The 19508-nt window shown below is 42.4% G+C and overlaps 1 protein-coding gene across 1 annotated transcript; it reads left to right on the top strand.

Annotated features, from left to right (window-relative positions):
- The first annotated feature begins 349 nt into the window (after positions 1–349).
- On the top strand, positions 350–2987 carry LOC138267256 (vomeronasal type-2 receptor 26-like). The gene is made up of 3 exons (XM_069216113.1): positions 350–358; positions 1869–1992; positions 2083–2987. The coding sequence occupies exons 1-3, from the start codon at positions 350–352 to the stop codon at positions 2985–2987; spliced, it is 1038 nt and encodes a 345-aa protein (XP_069072214.1).
- Positions 2988–19508: the final 16521 nt, after the last annotated feature.

Genomic DNA, 19508 nt, shown 5'->3' with positions numbered 1-19508 from the left:
CAGATGTTTCTTCTATGTAATATATGCACCCTCTACATGGTCAGCGTAATCTGTTTCCTGAGGTCTCCCATAGTGTTGCTGAAAGCTCTTATGATCTATTGATGCCTTCCCGCACACTGAAAAAGTAGAGAAAACCTGAGACCGGACCAGAAATGTTTTGAAATTGCTAATCTTAGACTACAGATAGGGATGCAATAGGGCTACTTAAATATTAATGAACATAAAAAAGAGACACAGTTATCATGTCTGTCTGCACTGAACCAATTAAATATTAATGAACATAAAAAAGAGACACATTTATCATTTCTGTCTGCACTGAACCAATTCCAATATAATTAAGGAGGCCGACATGCAAACGGTAATGGTCTGGGTAATCATAGCATGAAGCATAGTTTATAAATATTACCTCATAGTGATCTCATTTATATTAAGGAAAGGTAAATTTCTAGTTAAGTTGTTATTTACTAGGCAATATTCCTGCATTTGTTGGCAGCATCCTATGACACTTGGGATCTGGCTAGATTCTCACTGTACTAAGTAGCCTGTGAACCTTTCTCTTGGATCAAAAGAGATTGAAATTAGCTGCTTTGTATTTCAGTCTGAGGTGGAGTGGTCTACTTCATTTTTGCACTCTATCACAAGGATGGTAAAACCCTCACCAAAGCAGTGGTGTGCTTCATCATGGGATTCTCCCATCTAGCATTGAAAGAATCGTGAGCATAGTTCAGAGACAGTCCTATTGCTGGTCCTCCTGGATTTACATGGCAATGGGTGTCATTGGAGTTCTTGTGCTCTAAGGTAGCTATAACTTGTACCCCCACCATGCACAGTTTTTTCATCAATTATGTAATTACAAATATTGCAGTGATGTTATAGAACATGTCATGAGTGATGTAATTTGAAGTGTAATAATCTGTTTTTTGCACTGTTTTCATTTGCTCCCACCAGGCAGGAGCAATGTTTGTTTCCATGCTCTTAGGGAAATAAAAGTGTGCTCTTTCCGTTGGGATCATTTTTAGAGCTCCCGCTAAGTGGAAGCCGGCATGTCTTCACTGCAATCAGGCAAGGCATGTCTGCTTCTACCCGACAGGAACTTTAAAAATGCTCCTGTCAGGTGGGATCAGACATATTTTTCACTGCCTGTGCTGTTGCAGACAGGGAACCTTCGGTGTCCCATGGTGAGCTCCTGAGCTCACCCCTGAGCTGGGTCCCAGGGGAGGGGGTCCCCCAGGGCTTGGCAGACTCAGGGAAGTGGGCTGTGCCCCTCTATTCAATTTTAGATTGGCATCTGGGGATGGTGAGGGGGGCACATACCCTTCTCCTTTTTTGGCACATTCAACCCCAGGTTATTCGGTCCCTGAGAAGATCTGGGAGTAAGGCCTGCTTACCACCGCCCTTACCAAATATATAATACAGAAGATACTTCAAATAAATGTGACATGGTTACTGGAAAGTGATACTTTGACTCAGGGAACAGAGTCAGCCTTTTGGCTCAGCTCTACCTCCGAATGCTCTGACCTGACCAAATGTACCATAAGCTTCACGGCCTTTGATAGAAAGATATTGAGAGGGCATTCATCCTTTTTTAAGCCATCACATTATTGAAATAATGTCCATCTCTTGATTGAGAAAGCGAGAGTGGCAAAGACGTAAGCATACTAAACTTCTCTCTAGGTAACCATGGTTTCAAAACTAAATACTAAAGACTCACCTTCTGCCTGCAGGGCTCATCCTTTTGTAGCTTTGCTATATTTTTACAGAAACGGATTTCCAAGCAAATCTCTGCTTTGCTGCCATGTCAATATCGACCAAGGCTTCATCCAATCATATTCCTTTAGGTTAAGCATGGGTCTGCTTTCTCCTTCAAGGTCCCTGTCTCTGTGTGCTCTCCCAGCTGTCCAAAAGGATTTCGAAAAGCAATCAGACCAGGAAAACCAATTTGTTGCTTTGAATGCTTTCCATGCAGATTAGGGGAGATAACAAACCATGCAGGTAAGACTTCCAACCAAGAGGAACCTCTGTGTAAAGTCTTATATTTGTTAAGGAAAGAACTCATGTATTTCTCCATGTTTCCTTTTCTAGATTCCCTTGAATGCTTTAGGTGTCCCTGGGATCAGTGGTCCAATGAGGACCGAGATCAATGCATACCAAAGAGCACAGACTTTCTTTCTTATAAGGAAACCTTTGGAGCTATTTTGGCAGCAAGCAGCATTTTCTCTTCAGTGATTCCTATTATCATTATGGGACTCTTTTTTTGTTACCGGAACACGCCCATTGTGAAAGCAAACAATACTAACCTCAGCTTCCTCCTGTTAATGTCCCTCACCTTGTGCTTTCTTTGCCCACTGACTTTTGTCGGTTGCCCCACAGAAAAGAAATGCTTAATTCGCCAGGCTGCCTTTGGCACTATTTTTTCTCTTTGTGTCTCTTGCATTTTGGCCAAAACCTTTGTGGTGGTCATCGCCTTTAAAGCCACCAAACCAGACAGTAACTTAAGAAGATTGGTTGGTCCTTACATGTCGTATATGATCATAATTTCTGGTACACTCATTCAAGTAGTTCTCTGTGTCCTTTGGTTGGTTTACGCTCCCCCTTTCTCAGAATATAACATCAACATTCATCCTGGGCTGATAATAGTGGAATGCAATGAAGGATCTCCCATAGCTTTCTGGTGCATGCTGGGATATCTTGGGTTTCTGGCTACTATCAGTTTCATAATGGCCTTCTTGGCTAGAAAGCTGCCTGACAGCTTCAATGAAGCCAAATTCATCACCTTCAGCATGCTCGCTTTCCTCGGTGTATGGCTTTCATTTATTCCAGCCTATCTCAGCACTCGAGGAAAGTATGTGGTGGCCATGGAAATTTTCGCTATCTTATCGTCCAGCTCTTCCTTGGTTTCCTGCATATTCTTCCCCAAATGCTACATCATCTTGTTTAGATCAGAGATAAACACAAAGGAACATCTGATGGGGAGGGATGCAAGCTAGAGCAAGAAGGTGAAAAGGATGTAAAGCAAGAAGCTTCAATATTGACAATACCTTCTCCCTAATGAAGGAATCAGTTTTAAATGTGATTGAGCTAGGAAGAGTGTCATGAACAAATAATACACCTGTGGCCTGGGAAGGTTGCTTGGAAGATGAAGCAGTTAATTAGAGACACTGGTCCTCTGTGTTTCAGACATAGCCACAACTGTGGCCATCTGGCAGTTTGGCTCTTTACTTTACAACATGTTCTGATTGGCCGAGGGCGATTTGACTGACCTAGTAGCTAAAATAAAGACTACGTCAATGAAATCTAAATTGAGTACCTTCAACATACTTGTTCTCATCATTGCTTCTCTCTTATTCCTGGTGTGTTGTGTAGAATATCATATGGCATTTTTCTTCTGAGACCATATAGAAAATGCAAAGAGTATTTAATTAGCAAGTGGTAGATGACACCAATATGATATAGTAGTAGTAAATGTGTTTGTTCAATCATTTTTGTAAAATTCAATAAAACTACATTTAACTGCCTTTACAGTCCTTCGTAAAGTGTTACTGGATACAAAACTACACACTGTGAATAATCGTTCAGTAACTTGACGAACGTTTTTGTGCACATATGACATCAGCTGAAATAATTTCGTCATTATTTATAAGTTTACCACTTATACGCCAGGCCTGCAATAAATACCTAGAGACAAAAAAAAACACTCTGTGTTTTCAGAATGTAATATATGCGCATCACCTCTTTATAATACACCAGAGACAGATGTCTTATTCGTTGCAATGTATTAACGTTATTGTATACTATTTGGAGATTTATTGATGCCATGCATAGTCAATGAAACACTGTAAATGTGTATGAAGTGTACTACAAAATTACAGCTCAGCACCTATTGTTTTGTTCAATTGTAAGGACAGATTATGATGCAGTGACATAACACAGTTGCCAGACATGCTTCAGCGTACTTATTTCGACACTAAAGGCCTCATTATGAGTGTGGCGGTCCAAGACCCGCCACACTCAAGGTGTTGGTGAGACCGCCACACTCCAGGTGGTCCGACCGCCACATTACAACCTTGGCAGGTGGACCTGTCAGGGGACAGCCATCACTGCCAGGAACATCATTCCCGACAGGCTGACCAAGGTCTGAGTTGTACTCAGCCACAACTCTGTAATGCTGATTACAACTCAACTTTCCACCACCCTTTCCATGACAGTCACCCCGCCTTGGAAAGGTTGGCAAGAAGACAGTCCTGGGGGCCACAGGGGGGCCCTGCACTGCCAATGGCATGGGGAGTGCAGGGGCCACCCTGCCCAGCACCATCAGAATGCGCGGTGTCTGCTTTCCAGACAGTGCAAATTCTAATGGTGTGGGTGTTGAACTCTACTACCATAAGGGAGCCGAGACCATTATCCTAGCACTGTTTGCACCAGTCAGCCCGGCGGGAGTGGTGTAACACAATGTTCACATTGTAATATACTTGGGGGGGACTCTACTGCCATGTCGGTGGCGTCCTTCCCACAAGTTTGGCAGTCAGCTCGCCTGAAAGCCAAACTCATAATGGGGCCCTCTGTTATCTGTGAGTGTTTTAAGCCTTTTGTGATTAATTATGGATGAGTACAAGGTTTTTCTATGTTGTCATTAAAATTACTAGGAGTTCAGACTATTGAGAGGGAGTTGACAGATGTTTCATACTTGGGACCATCGGACTGGCAACATCATCCAGCGGACCCTTTCGTTAGCTTGCAGGATGGGTCACTGTGGATAGTCTCCTGAAGTGTAAAACACAATTCCTGAAAGCTATATATGTGCCTTCGGTCAAGGGTTAGGAAATAATAATCACTGAACATGGTCATTCTCATCTTGATATCCACTCTAGGGATTCTTGGTGAAGATTGAGGAAAGCTTCACTATGACCAGGCTCATTGTCCATGTGTTAGGAGAGCACCCCAATTGGCATCACTTCCAACCTAACATTAACTCCTGGTGTGGGTTGGAATTACTCCAGTTAAGCGCTACCTGTTACCCATGAATTCCTCAGATGTTAGTTGAATAATAGGCACTTCCATCATGTTTAGTTGCATCTTGTATTTCAGTTTTTTATTCTCTTGCAGATGTTTCTTCTATGTAATATATGCACCCTCTACATGGTCAGCGTAATCTGTTTCCTGAGGTCTCCCATAGTGTTGCTGAAAGCTCTTATGATCTATTGATGCCTTCCCGCACACTGAAAAAGTAGAGAAAACCTGAGACCGGACCAGAAATGTTTTGAAATTGCTAATCTTAGACTACAGATAGGGATGCAATAGGGCTACTTAAATATTAATGAACATAAAAAAGAGACACAGTTATCATGTCTGTCTGCACTGAACCAATTAAATATTAATGAACATAAAAAAGAGACACATTTATCATTTCTGTCTGCACTGAACCAATTCCAATATAATTAAGGAGGCCGACATGCAAACGGTAATGGTCTGGGTAATCATAGCATGAAGCATAGTTTATAAATATTACCTCATAGTGATCTCATTTATATTAAGGAAAGGTAAATTTCTAGTTAAGTTATTATTTACTAGGCAATATTCCTGCATTTGTTGGCAGCATCCTATGACACTTGGGATCTGGCTAGATTCTCACTGTACTAAGTAGCCTGTGAACCTTTCTCTTGGATCAAAAGAGATTGAAATTAGCTGCTTTGTATTTCAGTCTGAGGTGGAGTGGTCTACTTCATTTTTGCACTCTATCACAAGGATGGTAAAACCCTCACCAAAGCAGTGGTGTGCTTCATCATGGGATTCTCCCATCTAGCATTGAAAGCATCGTGAGCATAGTTCAGAGACAGTCCTATTGCTGGTCCTCCTGGATTTACATGGCAATGGGTGTCACTGGAGTTCTTGTGCTCTAAGGTAGCTATAACTTGTACCCCCACCATGCACAGTTTTTTCATCAATTATGTAATTACAAATATTGCAGTGATGTTATAGAACATGTCATGAGTGATGTAATTTGAAGTGTAATAATCTGTTTTTTGCACTGTTTTCATTTGCTCCCACCAGGCAGGAGCAATGTTTGTTTCCATGCTCTTAGGGAAATAAAAGTGTGCTCTTTCCGTTGGGATCATTTTTAGAGCTCCCGCTAAGTGGAAGCCGCCATGTCTTCACTGCAATCAGGCAAGGCATGTCTGCTTCTACCCGACAGGAACTTTAAAAATGCTCCTGTCAGGTGGGATCAGACATATTTTTCACTGCCTGTGCTGTTGCAGACAGGGAACCTTCGGTGTCCCATGGTGAGCTCCTGAGCTCACCCCTGAGCTGGGTCCCAGGGGAGGGGGTCCCCCAGGGCTTGGCAGACTCAGGGAAGTGGGCTGTGCCCCTCTATTCAATTTTAGATTGGCATCTGGGGATGGTGAGGGGGGCACATACCCTTCTCCTTTTTTGGCACATTCAACCCCAGGTTATTCGGTCCCTGAGAAGATCTGGGAGTAAGGCCTGCTTACCACCGCCCTTACCAAATATATAATACAGAAGACCCCTGGGCCCTGGCCACCCAGTCCTGGAGTCCTGCATTTGCTGCCTGCAACATTTTTCTTCATGTTGCAGGCAGCCAAATAGAGTGCTTGCTCCTGCGGGAAGACTGTTGCATACCACTAATGTTTATGGGTTGGGACGAAATGGGCATCACTTCGAGGTCATTTTGCACAATTGCATACTCATAGTATTTAAAATAATGAAGGATGGACTCTGTTCTCAGCAGGTAAAGACATGAATGCTCCCGCTCGTCACAGTGGAGGGCAAATTAACAAATGAGGAACACACTTGTTTTTTTTTAATTTTTAGGTGGAGTTGTGGATCTTCTGCAAATTCACAGCTCGTCTGCAAATTCACAGAAAAACTAAAACAACACAATTTTTTGGGACCCCACCACCAGGCCTACGGGTTAAGGGTATTCCAACCCTGCCCCTTCTGTTTTTCTTGGGACTCGGCTGAGTCAGAGTCCCAAGATGGCTGCCAACACTTTCCTGGTTGAAGTGTTGGTAGCCAATCAGATCTTACCATGAGATCTGTCATATCCACAAACCCTCTGTGTCCTAACTATCAATCTTTTTCCTTTAATAATTTTAAAACAAATGAAAAAATTTACACCAATTCACAAAAAGAAATCTTTTGAGACTAAGATCTAGGGAAATTGCATGGGGAAAACTTGTTATGGTACCCCTTTTTCTCTGCCCCAGCTTGACGAATCACTCCAAAACTTTTAAGACAGCAACAAAATAGTTTTGAAAAGTTCACGAACATTTGTTAAATGGCACCAAAGTTATTAGCAAAACAAAAAATGCTTTTTCTTCTTAAATGAGGTCCGAGCTATAGGTACCTACTAGCTACCGCCAGTATATAATTCTATATATATATATATATATATATATATATATATATATATATATATATATATATATACACACATACATACATATATATACACATACACATATAGAGATATATAAATAATTACTTCATTTAAATAATTCAGCAACTGTTCCTATGTGGTGATATTTTAATTGCCTCCCTCCTTTTTTTTTTAAATAAAGGAGTTTGTTGCAGTACCAGGGGTGGATCATGTGTGGTGTTTGACTCACTCTTACTCCAAGACTGATCTGGAGTACATTTAAACAGTTTTTGGCATCATTGGGACTTTAGAGGTATATTTGTGGAGCTGCAATAGTTTTGTTCTTTAGTTGGTGTGTGTGTTTTGCATTATCACATGCCTAGCATATGACTCCTCAATTTTCTTTTAATCTCAGATTCCTCATCTTTTCAATAGATAGCAAAGCAGTAGTTTTCAAGTGGTGGGTCTGAGCAATGGATCAGACAAAAAAGCCCTGCAAGAACAAGTGGGCGAATTGCAATTCCTGCGGGACTTGCCAATCAAGACAGCACTGCTTCACAAAGGTGTGTCTTGGCACCCATGCCGCAGCTTGACAGATGTCCAGAACAGGCCAACATAATGGTAGTAGCACTGGCTCTGGTTAAATGAGCCCTCAGACCTTCTGTATTCTGCTTCTTTGCCAATGCATAGCAAATTTTAAAATTTATGGAAATCCATTCTGATATGGTTCTTTTTTGCATTGCCTTATACTTTTTGCCCAAAAAAGCCCACAAAGAGTTGATCATCACCAGATGGTCCTTGAAAAAGAGTTATTTCAATGCTTAAAGCTCTTTTGAGATCCAAAAGGGGAGCCTTTCCTCTTCTTTGTGGGGTGTGGTGGAGAAAACAATATGGGAAAAGTGATGAATGGACTGACTTGAAAAGGTGTCACAACCTTCGGCAAGAATGGAGCCCTGGTCCACACCACCAGTCTGTCAACAAAGAAAGTTTTGCACATTGAATGAAGGGACAGAGCTTGTAACTCTTTCATCCAATGAACTGCAGTAATCATATGAGGAAGGCTGTTTTGAGAATCAGGAGATACAAGAGATAGCTGTGCATTGGCTCAAATAGAGAATGCATAAGAAAAATGAGAACTAAATTAAGATCCAAGATGTTTTGTCCTGTAAGCATAAACATACCATTAACAGCTGACAAATAAACTTTAACAGTGCCTCTGGCATGTCCTTGCTAGGCTAAAAGCAGCACAACAACAAGAACATCTGAAAACTTAGCATGGAATGGGTCAGTACGGTAGGAATTACACTGCGCCATAATTCTTTTCCAGCATCTACAGAGTCCAACAGTAGATGGACATCTGGCTGCTAGAATCTCATCCTCTACTTTGGAAAGGAGGTTGAAGGCAGCCAACTGTTGCCACTGAATCCCCACACATGGAATATACATTGTGCGAACCCAGGAGCAGGACCATTCCCTTCTGCTGATATAGAAGATCCTCCTGATGTGGCTCATACCCAATGCAGAGCCACTAGGAAGACTTAGGCATGGTCATTCCTTATCTTCAGAACTCATTACGAAAGAGTCAGTGATGGAAATGAGTCTAGTCTAGTCAGAATATGTCTTCAAAAGAGAACCTTCTTGGGAACTTCAACATGAAAAAATGTTGGCACTGTGGGTTCCTGGTGGCAAGAGACACTGGGCCAGGATTCTCTCTCCATTGTTAGAAGCCACCAAACTGGATTACTATTTGGGATGAGTAACTGCTCACTGCAAAGAGGAATCCCAACTCCTATCAGGGTAAATCCTTAAAGCCACTTAAGTAAATTGAACTCAATCCCTTGGTATCTTTGGTACAGAGCATCTAGGCTTTACCTAGAGCACTATTTAAAGCATTTATGCAACAGCAATAGTAATTAAGCCTAAACGGAATTAGAAAAATACAGAAAAATGTAATGAACAAAAATTACACCAAAACAATAATTATACAATAAGGGAAAACAGAGATATGAATTGTTGAAGATTGAAGTGAAAATATTGCCATAAACTACAAGTGCTAATGGTAGTCAATGGTTGTAGTAGACCGAGGAGCGATTTGAGGAATACTGCAAAGGAGCACTAGTCACATACAGCAAGTAGATTGCTCCTGGTGAAAGACTGAAAATCAAAAAGTCTGAAAAAGTTTCAAAGTTCCATTTGAAAAGGGACTTTGCAGCAACAGAACTGAAAGTCGGATACTCCAAGTGGGTTAATCTCACTGACTCCTTGCAGCTTTTGACATTTCAGGTCAAAAAAGTTTCAAAGTACTAACAAAGAAAGGGACCAAGAGGCCTGGAGCTTTTCCAGGGAACAAATGTGAAATTCAATCAGATGATGAGGAACTGTTAGGTACTTTTTGCAGTAGGACCCCTTGGCTCTGAAGCGCTAGAGCAAATGTTTACAAAAAGTTTCCAAACATTTACTTGGTGCCTAAACGACCACAGCAGTACACTTCCAAGTCTTGAAGGGAGGAACGTCAAGACTCTCAGGGTGTCAGGCAGAGGCTTCCAACAAAGTCCAATCCAAATTTCAGTTGTCACTTGTTAGCTGGGAGTTTTTAGAAATGGGTCTCTTTCAGCTATTGTATCCCTGTAGTGACACAACAGATCAAGCAAATGACCCTTAGAGTCTTCTTCTTTGTCGTGGGTACAAAGGGGAGCCGGTTCAAATTCTTCGGGGTGCCCCTCAGGTCATAAACAGCAGGTCCAGTCCTCTTCTGATTCTCTGTATAGTTTAGAAAGCAATCTGGTTGGTTGCCTTGGGGTGCCATATTTATACTTGGCACTAGCTAGTGAGTGGGGGTGACTTCTGAGCACTCCATAACCAATGAGACAAAGTTCCCAGGGGCAACCCAACCCACCTTTTCAGCAGAAGGGGAAACCTTTCTCCTCTTGTTCCCACCCAGAGATTTGTCCAGGGTTATAAGCATTCCCCTCGACTGTGTCACTCAAAGTGGGTTTGGGGTATAGCTTGCTACCCAGTAGGTTTGAAACCAACAGGACCAGGATGGCACAGGCTGGGTATTTTCCCTGAGTCACCTAACATTTACTTCAGACAAGAAAGGCCCCTTTAAAGTAAATTTGGTTTCTTGGCCCACCCCAACTGGTCTTCCTGCCAACGACTTAAACACCTCCCCCGTCCCAGGCTACTGTCTCTGCTCTGGGAGCAGTTTTCAAACCTCCTTTCACACCTAATTCAGGTCAAGCACCAGCTAAGCAAATGTTGGAGAGCTAATGCAAATTAGCAGCTGGCAGTTGCAGGAAGGGAAAAGCTAAAGGGGTCATTATGACCCCGGCGGTCGGTGGTAATGTGGCAGTAATACCGGCAACAGGCTGGTGGTACATACCGCCACATTATGACATATGAAGCCAACCCGCCAATGTTCCACACCACCCGCCACGGCAGTAACGACCGCCAGGCTGGATACTTCAGTCTCCAGCTCTGTGGCCGTCACTTGCCCACCTGCGGGATTTTGACTCCGCCTACTGCCGTGGTTTTCGTGGCAACCTTACCATGGCGGTAGGCGCTATCAGTGACAGGGAATCCCTTCCCTGTCACTGATAGGGGTCTTCCCCTCCTCTTCCCCCTCCCCAGGTTTCCCTCCACCCTCTTTTCTCACCAGACCCCCCTTCAACCACGGCCCTTCATGCACACTCGCATTCACACACTCATTCCCACATTCATCCACGCATGCATAAATCCATACACACACATCCACACACACTTACATACATACAAGCACACACACATTCACACACTACAACATACACGTACACACACATCCATACATGCACACACATACAAAATGCAACAAACACCCGCATTCACACATGCATTGACATACACAAACACCCCCCACACACACACACAACACCCCCCACCCCCCTCCCCTGTTGGAGCACCCGATTTCCCTGTTGTGAGGTGGTCCTCTGGCAGGAGACAGGATGTTGCGCTGCTGCCTGCAGCAGCGTCCACCAGCAGAACACCTCCAGGACGTATCATGGGTCTTGATACGGTCTGTGGCGGTCTACTGGCGTTGTGCTGCTGCTGGCAGCAGTGCCACCTTACTGCCATCCGCTGCCATGGCCACAGCCAGATTTCCGCAATCCTTCTGGCAGAAATTCAGCTGTGGTCATAATACAGGGGACTGCTGGTAGGCGCGGCAACGGACTTTTGGCGGCCGTCGCCACAGCAGTAGGCGTTTTTTACCGTCAAGGCCCTAATGAGGGCCTAAGTTTCTAAAAGTTACATTTCCCCTATATTTAATAAAAATCAACCTTAACCATTAAATGAGATTTTAATTCAGTATAAAAATAAGCATTTGAATGCAGTCAGTAGCTAGTAGAGGTACAAAGTTATAGATTAACGGGTATAATCTATTGTTTGATTTTTTTATGTGCTAGTTACAGTCTGGCCAGAGATAATGTCCTTTTGTGCTAAGCCAATTTAATCATGTTTACAGCTTTACTCTGTTTTAGCAAGGTTAAGTGCACAGATATCTAAAACCAGCAAAAATACGATCAATAAAAAAGATGAAGAATCTGAAGTGACCATGCAGAAAAGGCAGATTCCCTACAACAGCCTTAATCACCTCCAGGTGTGGCTGCTAGTCGTGATCCTCTAGGCATCGTCAACTGAATTCATCTTCCCTGGCTCATAATGAACCCACTAGGTGTTTTACAACCCCAAATTTGCTCTTCTGAACCAGCCAGCTCCAGAGGTGCAGGGACTCCGAGGGCAGGGCCCAGGACCCTACCGTGCCCTGATTGTTATAGTACCTTATTGTTGCAGCACCACATGACAGTGGTGTTGTTGAAGAGGACCTGGAACAGCTTATTGTTGATAGATGGTTGGAAGTCCTTAAAACCTGAGAGATTGGCTTACAGCTCCAGCAGATTTCTCAGTCTACCTCCCAACTCAAAAGCGATACATCCGCCACCACTGTCAGCTCTATGTGAGGTAGGGAGAGGGATCTGCTGTCTGTCCAGTTGCATTCCAGCAGCTTCCATTGCATGTCTTTTGCAGTCTCCTCTGGAACCTGGATGGAGTCCGATGGATTGCCTTGGTGCTAAACTCCCTGAGACTTAAGATAGTACTGCAGAGCCCTCATGTACCACCTGATAAATCAAAAAGCAGAATATTAAAACAAATAGGTTAAGAAGTCTCAGGACCACCCTTAATGGGTCTCAGTACCAAGGCTGAAACATGGGGATCATGTCCCAAATGTCCTGGACTAGTTGAACAGGATAGAAAGCTTAAAAGTGCAGCATATCCAGGATGAGTCCCATGAATGGGAGCTTCTGCAAAGGAGTCACATTTAGCTTTGGAACTCTGATCAAGAACCATAAAGTTGTGATTAGGTTAGCCTTTATCTGAAAGTGGTCTATGACTGACTGTGGTGAGCCTACCTTTAGCAAGCAGTCACTGAGGTAGGGGAAGGCTGCCATCCATAACCTAAGAAGACGTGCTGCAATTACTGATATCACTTTTTTTAACACTCTAGGGACATTGATAAGACCAAAGAGTAGCACAGAGAACTGAAAATGCTCCTGGCCCAGGATCAATCCACACCAGAGCTGGAGACCCTACTCACCAGAGACCCGCTAGTGAAGGTCTGTCACATATTTGCTTGTAACAGTCACTACATTGCCAGAGCTGCTCTGTAGTTTCCAGTGGGTATGTGTTCCCATGGACACTGGCAAAATTGTTTTTTTCAGAATATGTATATGGGAGCAATACTGTGAAAAATCTCCATATCCAGTCTAGTGCCATGGGGTATTTATGAGGAGAAGATTCTGGGGTAGAAGTACCCATCAGAAAGGGAATGTCTGTGTTCGATGCTTATTGAATAATGTAATAGCACAAATGATGGGGCTACTAGCTATGCCTTACAATGTGTCAACTGAACACCCAGTATACCAACAATTCCCAGCATTATTTAAGGGTGCAGGTTAACTAAAGAAAAAGACAAATAACCTCACACATAAATGAGACAATGCTTACAGTGGCTCAAAATCATTGTAGCATACCAATACATGTGCAGACTCAAGAGAAAAAAAGAAATTCAGAGTTTATTGCAAGAAGATATTAAGCTGGTTTCAGGTCATACTCTTTGGGCTTCAACAACTGGAGTTGTAAGTATCCAAAAAAAGGAACAAATACACTGTGATTATGTAGACATGCATCCATCCTATTTAGCATTTGAACAAGAATGACATCTGGGCCTAATCCTATGAGAGTATGACAAGCTTTGTAAACGGAACCACCATCTTTTCAACCTTGGATTTAATATTGAAATAGCAGCATCTTCAATTACATTAACGGTTTCAGTATATCACCACTTTTCAACTGACATAGGATTGTTTTCATATAGAAAACTACATTTTGGAACTTTGTTGGCTGCAGAAGGTTTTCAAAAGACTGTCAGAAAGAAATGGGAAAGACATGGAACAACCTCCTTCAACACATCAGAGCCTCCTTCTCACTTCTTGAGTTCCCCAAGAAGCTGAGGTCCTAGCTCTTCACATAAGCACCTTAGGACTACACACCTATACACCTTGCCTAAGCACCTGGATACCCTCCCTAGTGATTAGTATGCTATACATATCAACATAACATAACAAAGATAATTAGACATATAACAAACTATTTTAATTAGAATGACAATGTACTTGCTCATGGAAAATGTCAAATGTAAAATGACCATGCATTGTTAGAGGTGTGTTTATGTTAAATTGAATCTGGCCTTTATTTAAAATACGTTTTCTCTAGAATTGGAATGCATCCTAACCCCTGGAAAGTGGGCAATACATACAACACTGCCATGCCAACTAATGTTTCTGAGGTGAGATCTTTCCAGGCATGGACTGTTACTGCCTTTGTTATATTCCTCATTCTTCAACTCCAATTGCCTTTAAAAGATTTAATGAAAAAAAGGAATACCTTCTGATTGGTCTGAAAACCTAAAGACAAATTCAGAAACATCAAAAGAGAAATAATTTAAGTGGGACACCTCGCTTATTTTGACTCCAATTTCTGTACTGAGCTGACTATGGATACTAGTCTGGTTGAACCAGATGCTATCCTGGCTCTACATAAACCAGGAAGTAAGTCACTTAGGCATCTAGTATCATACACCAATCAAAGGTTAACTAACATGGAACAAGCACATTATCTGACTGAAAAGGAAATTCTTGCTGTTCTATAGGTTTGTGAACATTACCATCTGTTCCTGTTTGGCAAACCGTTTATACTAGAATCACAGATCTTCAACCTCTCTTTATCATATGTGGAAACCCTAAAGCAAAGGTACTTCTGAGGATAGAATGATGGGGTATCCATTTTGTGGAGTACAACTATAAAATTATAGGTAAATCAGGGAACATTTATAACTTATGCGATTATGTCACTACCAGAGATTAGTCAGCAATGACCAGGGAATATGTTAATTTCATAATGCGGCTGTCAACGCCAGAGAGAATAATGGAAACTTATCTCATAAAAGCAATGGCGGAAAATATCACAATACAAGGAGTAATTAGAATTATAAAGACAAACAAATGGATAAAGTAAACACTATTTGTAAATTTATCACAGATGTGAAATATAAAGAAATAAGGGTCAGATGTACAAATCAATTTTGCATTTCTTAATGGACCGAATTGCTATTTCAGGCCATTAAGAAATGCAAAATGGGCTTTTCATATGTACAAAGCCCTTAAGGGAATTGCAAATTGCCATTTCTACCCAGTAGAAATCCCAATTTGCAATCCTCTGAATAGGAAATTGCAAATAGGGATTACCTATTTGCGATTCCTACTCAGATGTACAGAGCATTTCATAAATGTGAATTGGGCATTTAGTAAATGTAATTACCATCGGCTTCAATACAATGGTAACTATGTGCAGTTCTAAAAAAAAGCACCTCAAAATGTTTTTTTAAAGTGCAATAGAGCACACACATGCCCCTTGAGCATACGTGCGCTCTACATGTGCGCTACTATTTTTGGAGTGCATTTCGGGGGGGCTTTTGCCCATAATCATTATTGGTTTTGCATTTCTTAATAGGAAATTGCTATTTGGGAAATGCAAAACTGGCCAGTTGTCACAAATGCCATTGGATTTCTTATTTGTGATTTCCTAACAGCAATTCCTACTTTGTAGGAATGTCTACTGGGAAATCAGTATCTTGGTACATAGCATTTTGAATTTCCTAAATAATATGCATAGGAAATGCAAAATTGCATCTAAGTACATCAGGTCCTAAGCGTTATATTTTAGGCAAATTCCAAGTTAACTGCATGTGTCATCAAATGAATTTTAAAAAGAAGTACTTGAACTGCAATCCTGCAATTATTGCTCAATAAAATGGTTGCACAAGTGCCATATTTGGAGTGTAAGCACTAAGAGAGATACAATTTGGTTTCCACGGTTAGATATGCTCATTCAACATGTCATCAAGTCAAGTCATTTTGTAGGTGTACTGATAAGGTTGGGTCATCATGAAAACTAATGATGTCATACCTTCCAATTCTATTTGGGGCATGGTAGCAATAGACTTTTATGGAACAATAGACTTTGAAAAATATTTATTTGTTGTTGTGGTTAAATATTCCTGTTTTCTAATTGTATGACCTGTCTTCCACTTCAGAAATGGCCATACTTCCTGTGGTAGACAATCTAATCGCTAAATCGGTGTACCAAATACACTCAAATCTGACAATGTACATCCATTTAATGAAGAATTCAGCGGATTTATGCAATACTCAAACAAAAAAAATCATATGAAAATCACACTGTTGTGTTCACAGCAAAATTAATGATTTATTGTGTTGGAAAGTGGATTATTGGTAAGGGCAGGCAAGTACTTACACGTAGCAACAGGCCCCAACTCCCCAACTTAGGTCCAGTCAGGGTCTCAATAAGTTAATCCTGGCTCAATCCTTGGTAGCTTGGCAACGAGCAGCAAAGCTTAACCTAGGGGACAAAGTGCGTAAAGCATTCAAAAATCACAAAAAAGTAATAAAGTAAAACACAGGAAACAGTTTAAAAATCCAAAACCAATTTCTAACAATAGGGTATATTTTATCATTAATCTGACACCAAAACAAATAAAATTAGGTATGGGGAACCAGAGATATGAATTTTTAAACATTAAGGGGCTCATTATGAGTTCGGTGGATGTTTTACACCGTGTGCCAAACGTCCGATGGGGAGGTTGCTGCCATACAGGCTATCTCCCCGCCGGCGAGTTTCCCTCCAGGTCAGCCGGCGGAAACCTGAGTTTCCGCCCACTAGCATAGCGGGAAACAGCCTACAGCATTCTCACCAGCTCGTAATGCAGCCGGTGGCAAAGCTGTAGAGCGCAGGGTGCACCAGCACCTTTGCAATGTTCACTGTCCCAAAAGTGGACAGTGAACATTGCGATGGTGCTGGCCAGGGGGAGGGCCCTGCACTGCCCATGGCAAGTGCATGGGCAATGCAGGCCCCCCCCTCCCCCTGCACCAGTTCTCTGTCAGCATTTTCCTGGCAGAGAAGGGGGTCGTAACCCTCAGAGCAGCACTGCTTGCAGCACTGCCCTGGCAGATTTGGACCACTGCCACCTCCAGACTGCTGGGATCTCCAATCCTGGCAGAGCTGGCGGTTCCATGGCAGCCCGACTGCCAGGGTTGTGATGAGGTGCTTGGTCCGCCACATTGGTGGCAGTCCGACCGCCATTCGCAATTTTGGCGGTCTTGTGACCACCAGGCCGTAATGAGCCCCTAAATGTTTTTTATCGCATAGAAACTAAAAGCGCCAATCTGGTCACACTAGACTGGGTCAAAGTCAAAATTTGAGGCTGACAGCGATGGAGCCCTGCTCAGCTCCAGTGAGTGCGAGGCCTCGGTCAAAGTTTTACAATCGGACTTAGTCTTTTTTTTCAGGACAAGCTTCTTACCGGGACAAGGTCGCAGATTAGATCCAACCTCTCTGGAGCCCTCTTCGGATCTGCGTCGCAGGGGACCTCAGTGAAGAATTCTGCCTTTTTACGTTCTGACTTTGTCACTTTTTTAGAGCTTTTTCTCTCCAAAGTTGGACCACGGTCCAAGGCAAGCCGTTTTCGAGTTGACATAGTCGGATTGCCTTTCAAGGAACCCTTGGTGAAATCCTGGAAGTCTGGGGTTTCAGAACTTTTTAGCTGGATGAATCTGCAATTCAGGCCGGGTTGTGGTTGAAGTAAGCCGACTTGACTCACAACATCAGGTCAGTCCCTTTATGAAGCTTTTTTTCCAAAAGTTCTCCAATCTTCTTCAAACTTCTGGATCTTATTCTAGAAGGTCTCTGAATGTCCTTTAGGAGTTCACAACCCACCCGAAGGTTGCAGAAGCTGTGAGTTGCTCCTTGAGGGTTAGGACTTCAACTCCCAGAATTGCCCTAGCTCAAATCCAAAAATAACTACTGGACAGTGATCAGCTGGTCAGTTTCTTCAGGCTTGATGCAGGGGACTTTGGTCAGCTATTTTCTACCTGTATCAAACAGGGAGTACTGTCTTGAACCTGTTGAAGATAGGCTTTTTGTAGCGAAGCCCAAGTGTGCAGCTGGTGCAGTCCTTCAGAGTGCCATATCCAGGTGCAGGTCAGAGGTCCAGTAGGGCAGTCTTTCTTCTTGTCTTTGTTCCTTGTGGGGTTCTGAGGTGTGGGTACAGCTCTGTATATTTATCCTTCCTCCTGGGGCAGAGGGGGGTATAACAGTCCAATCACAGAAAGACAGGCCACCACGATCTTGGATACCCACTTCCTAAGAACTGTGTCAAAAATCAATCCCAGGGAGCAACATTCCTCAAAAATCCAAAATGGCAGAAATTCAATCTCAGAGGTTAGGTCTAGTTCCCTTAGAACACTCCTTCCCAGTCCTCTCCTAACCTAATCAGCGGTTACATGGCTGTCTAGTTTTGTAGGAAATGGGGGAGGTGCACTTGCTGGAACAAATGTCCTTCCCTCCTTTGAAGTACAGTTTGGCTGCTTTCCCCCATCCTGTTTCACCATCTGCTGAGGCATTTCTTCTCCCCTAAGCACTTCCTTTGTGTTCAGCCCAGGCCACTAAACACCTCATCAAGGCAGCCTGTCCAGGCTGCCAGAGGCTGGCCAAACAGAGAAGGGAACTACGGAGCTGAAACTGATAACTTTCAGGTAGAACTCTAAAACTCTTTAACGGAGTTAGTTATAAGAAATTCAATTAAAACAATGTTGGATTTATTATAACAATAAGTATGATACCAAACTTGAAATATTTAGCTCCTTCTGAGACTTCATTAATTAAAAATAAAGTCTCCCCATGTTAGTCTATGAAGCCCATTCACTACAATGTTTTTTTTTCTCTCCCCAGGGCTTATAAAACACCTTTTATGAGGTCCCTGCATATAGTTACCTTGTACCCAACCCCAGGGGCACCTAGGGCACATCTTCAGGGTGGTGCATATGTAAAAATAAGGTAGTTAAAGCTTTGGAAGTAGTTTTAATTCCAAAGTCGAAATTAGGGTTAACTGTAATTTAAAATCAGCCATTTAAAATGACATAAAATGACATTGGGCACCTCAGCCTTGCACCTATGGGTGCACTACATATGCTGGGGTCTCTAAACCTACATGCCATACCATATACTAGGGACATACAGGTAGGTTGATACAGTCAATTATAATTAGCATAATCCATTTTAGATAAAGCATTGGCCCTTGGACTGGTTAGTATTACCCAGGACACAGCTAAGAGACAGTGACCAACAGTATTGGTCCAAAAGGTTTGGGGGTGACCAGGGTAACTGAAATAAAAAATGATACAGCATGCAAAAATTACACAGATTTAAACTCACATGTATGAATCCATGTTCCTCAAGGTTATCATGGCACAACACATGAATCAACAGGTAAACAAACCTCTGTCTCAACTAGGCATGCACATGCACAACAAATCAGCTTCCCTGGTGTACTCGGATCAGATAAGTAACATTACAAATTTCAAAGAGGGATAGTTTCTTCAAGTCTAAAATGAAGGAATAAGTGGATTCTAGGAGGCATCCCAAGATATCAAATGTTGCTTTAGAAGACTAGGGGCCTCATTAT

Source organism: Pleurodeles waltl, chromosome 12 (genome assembly GCF_031143425.1).
Source record: "Pleurodeles waltl isolate 20211129_DDA chromosome 12, aPleWal1.hap1.20221129, whole genome shotgun sequence".
In the NCBI taxonomy this organism is placed as follows: Eukaryota; Metazoa; Chordata; class Amphibia; order Caudata; family Salamandridae; genus Pleurodeles; species Pleurodeles waltl.
Note: the sequence above shows the minus strand (reverse complement) of the source record. Positions and strands in the feature narration are given on the sequence as shown.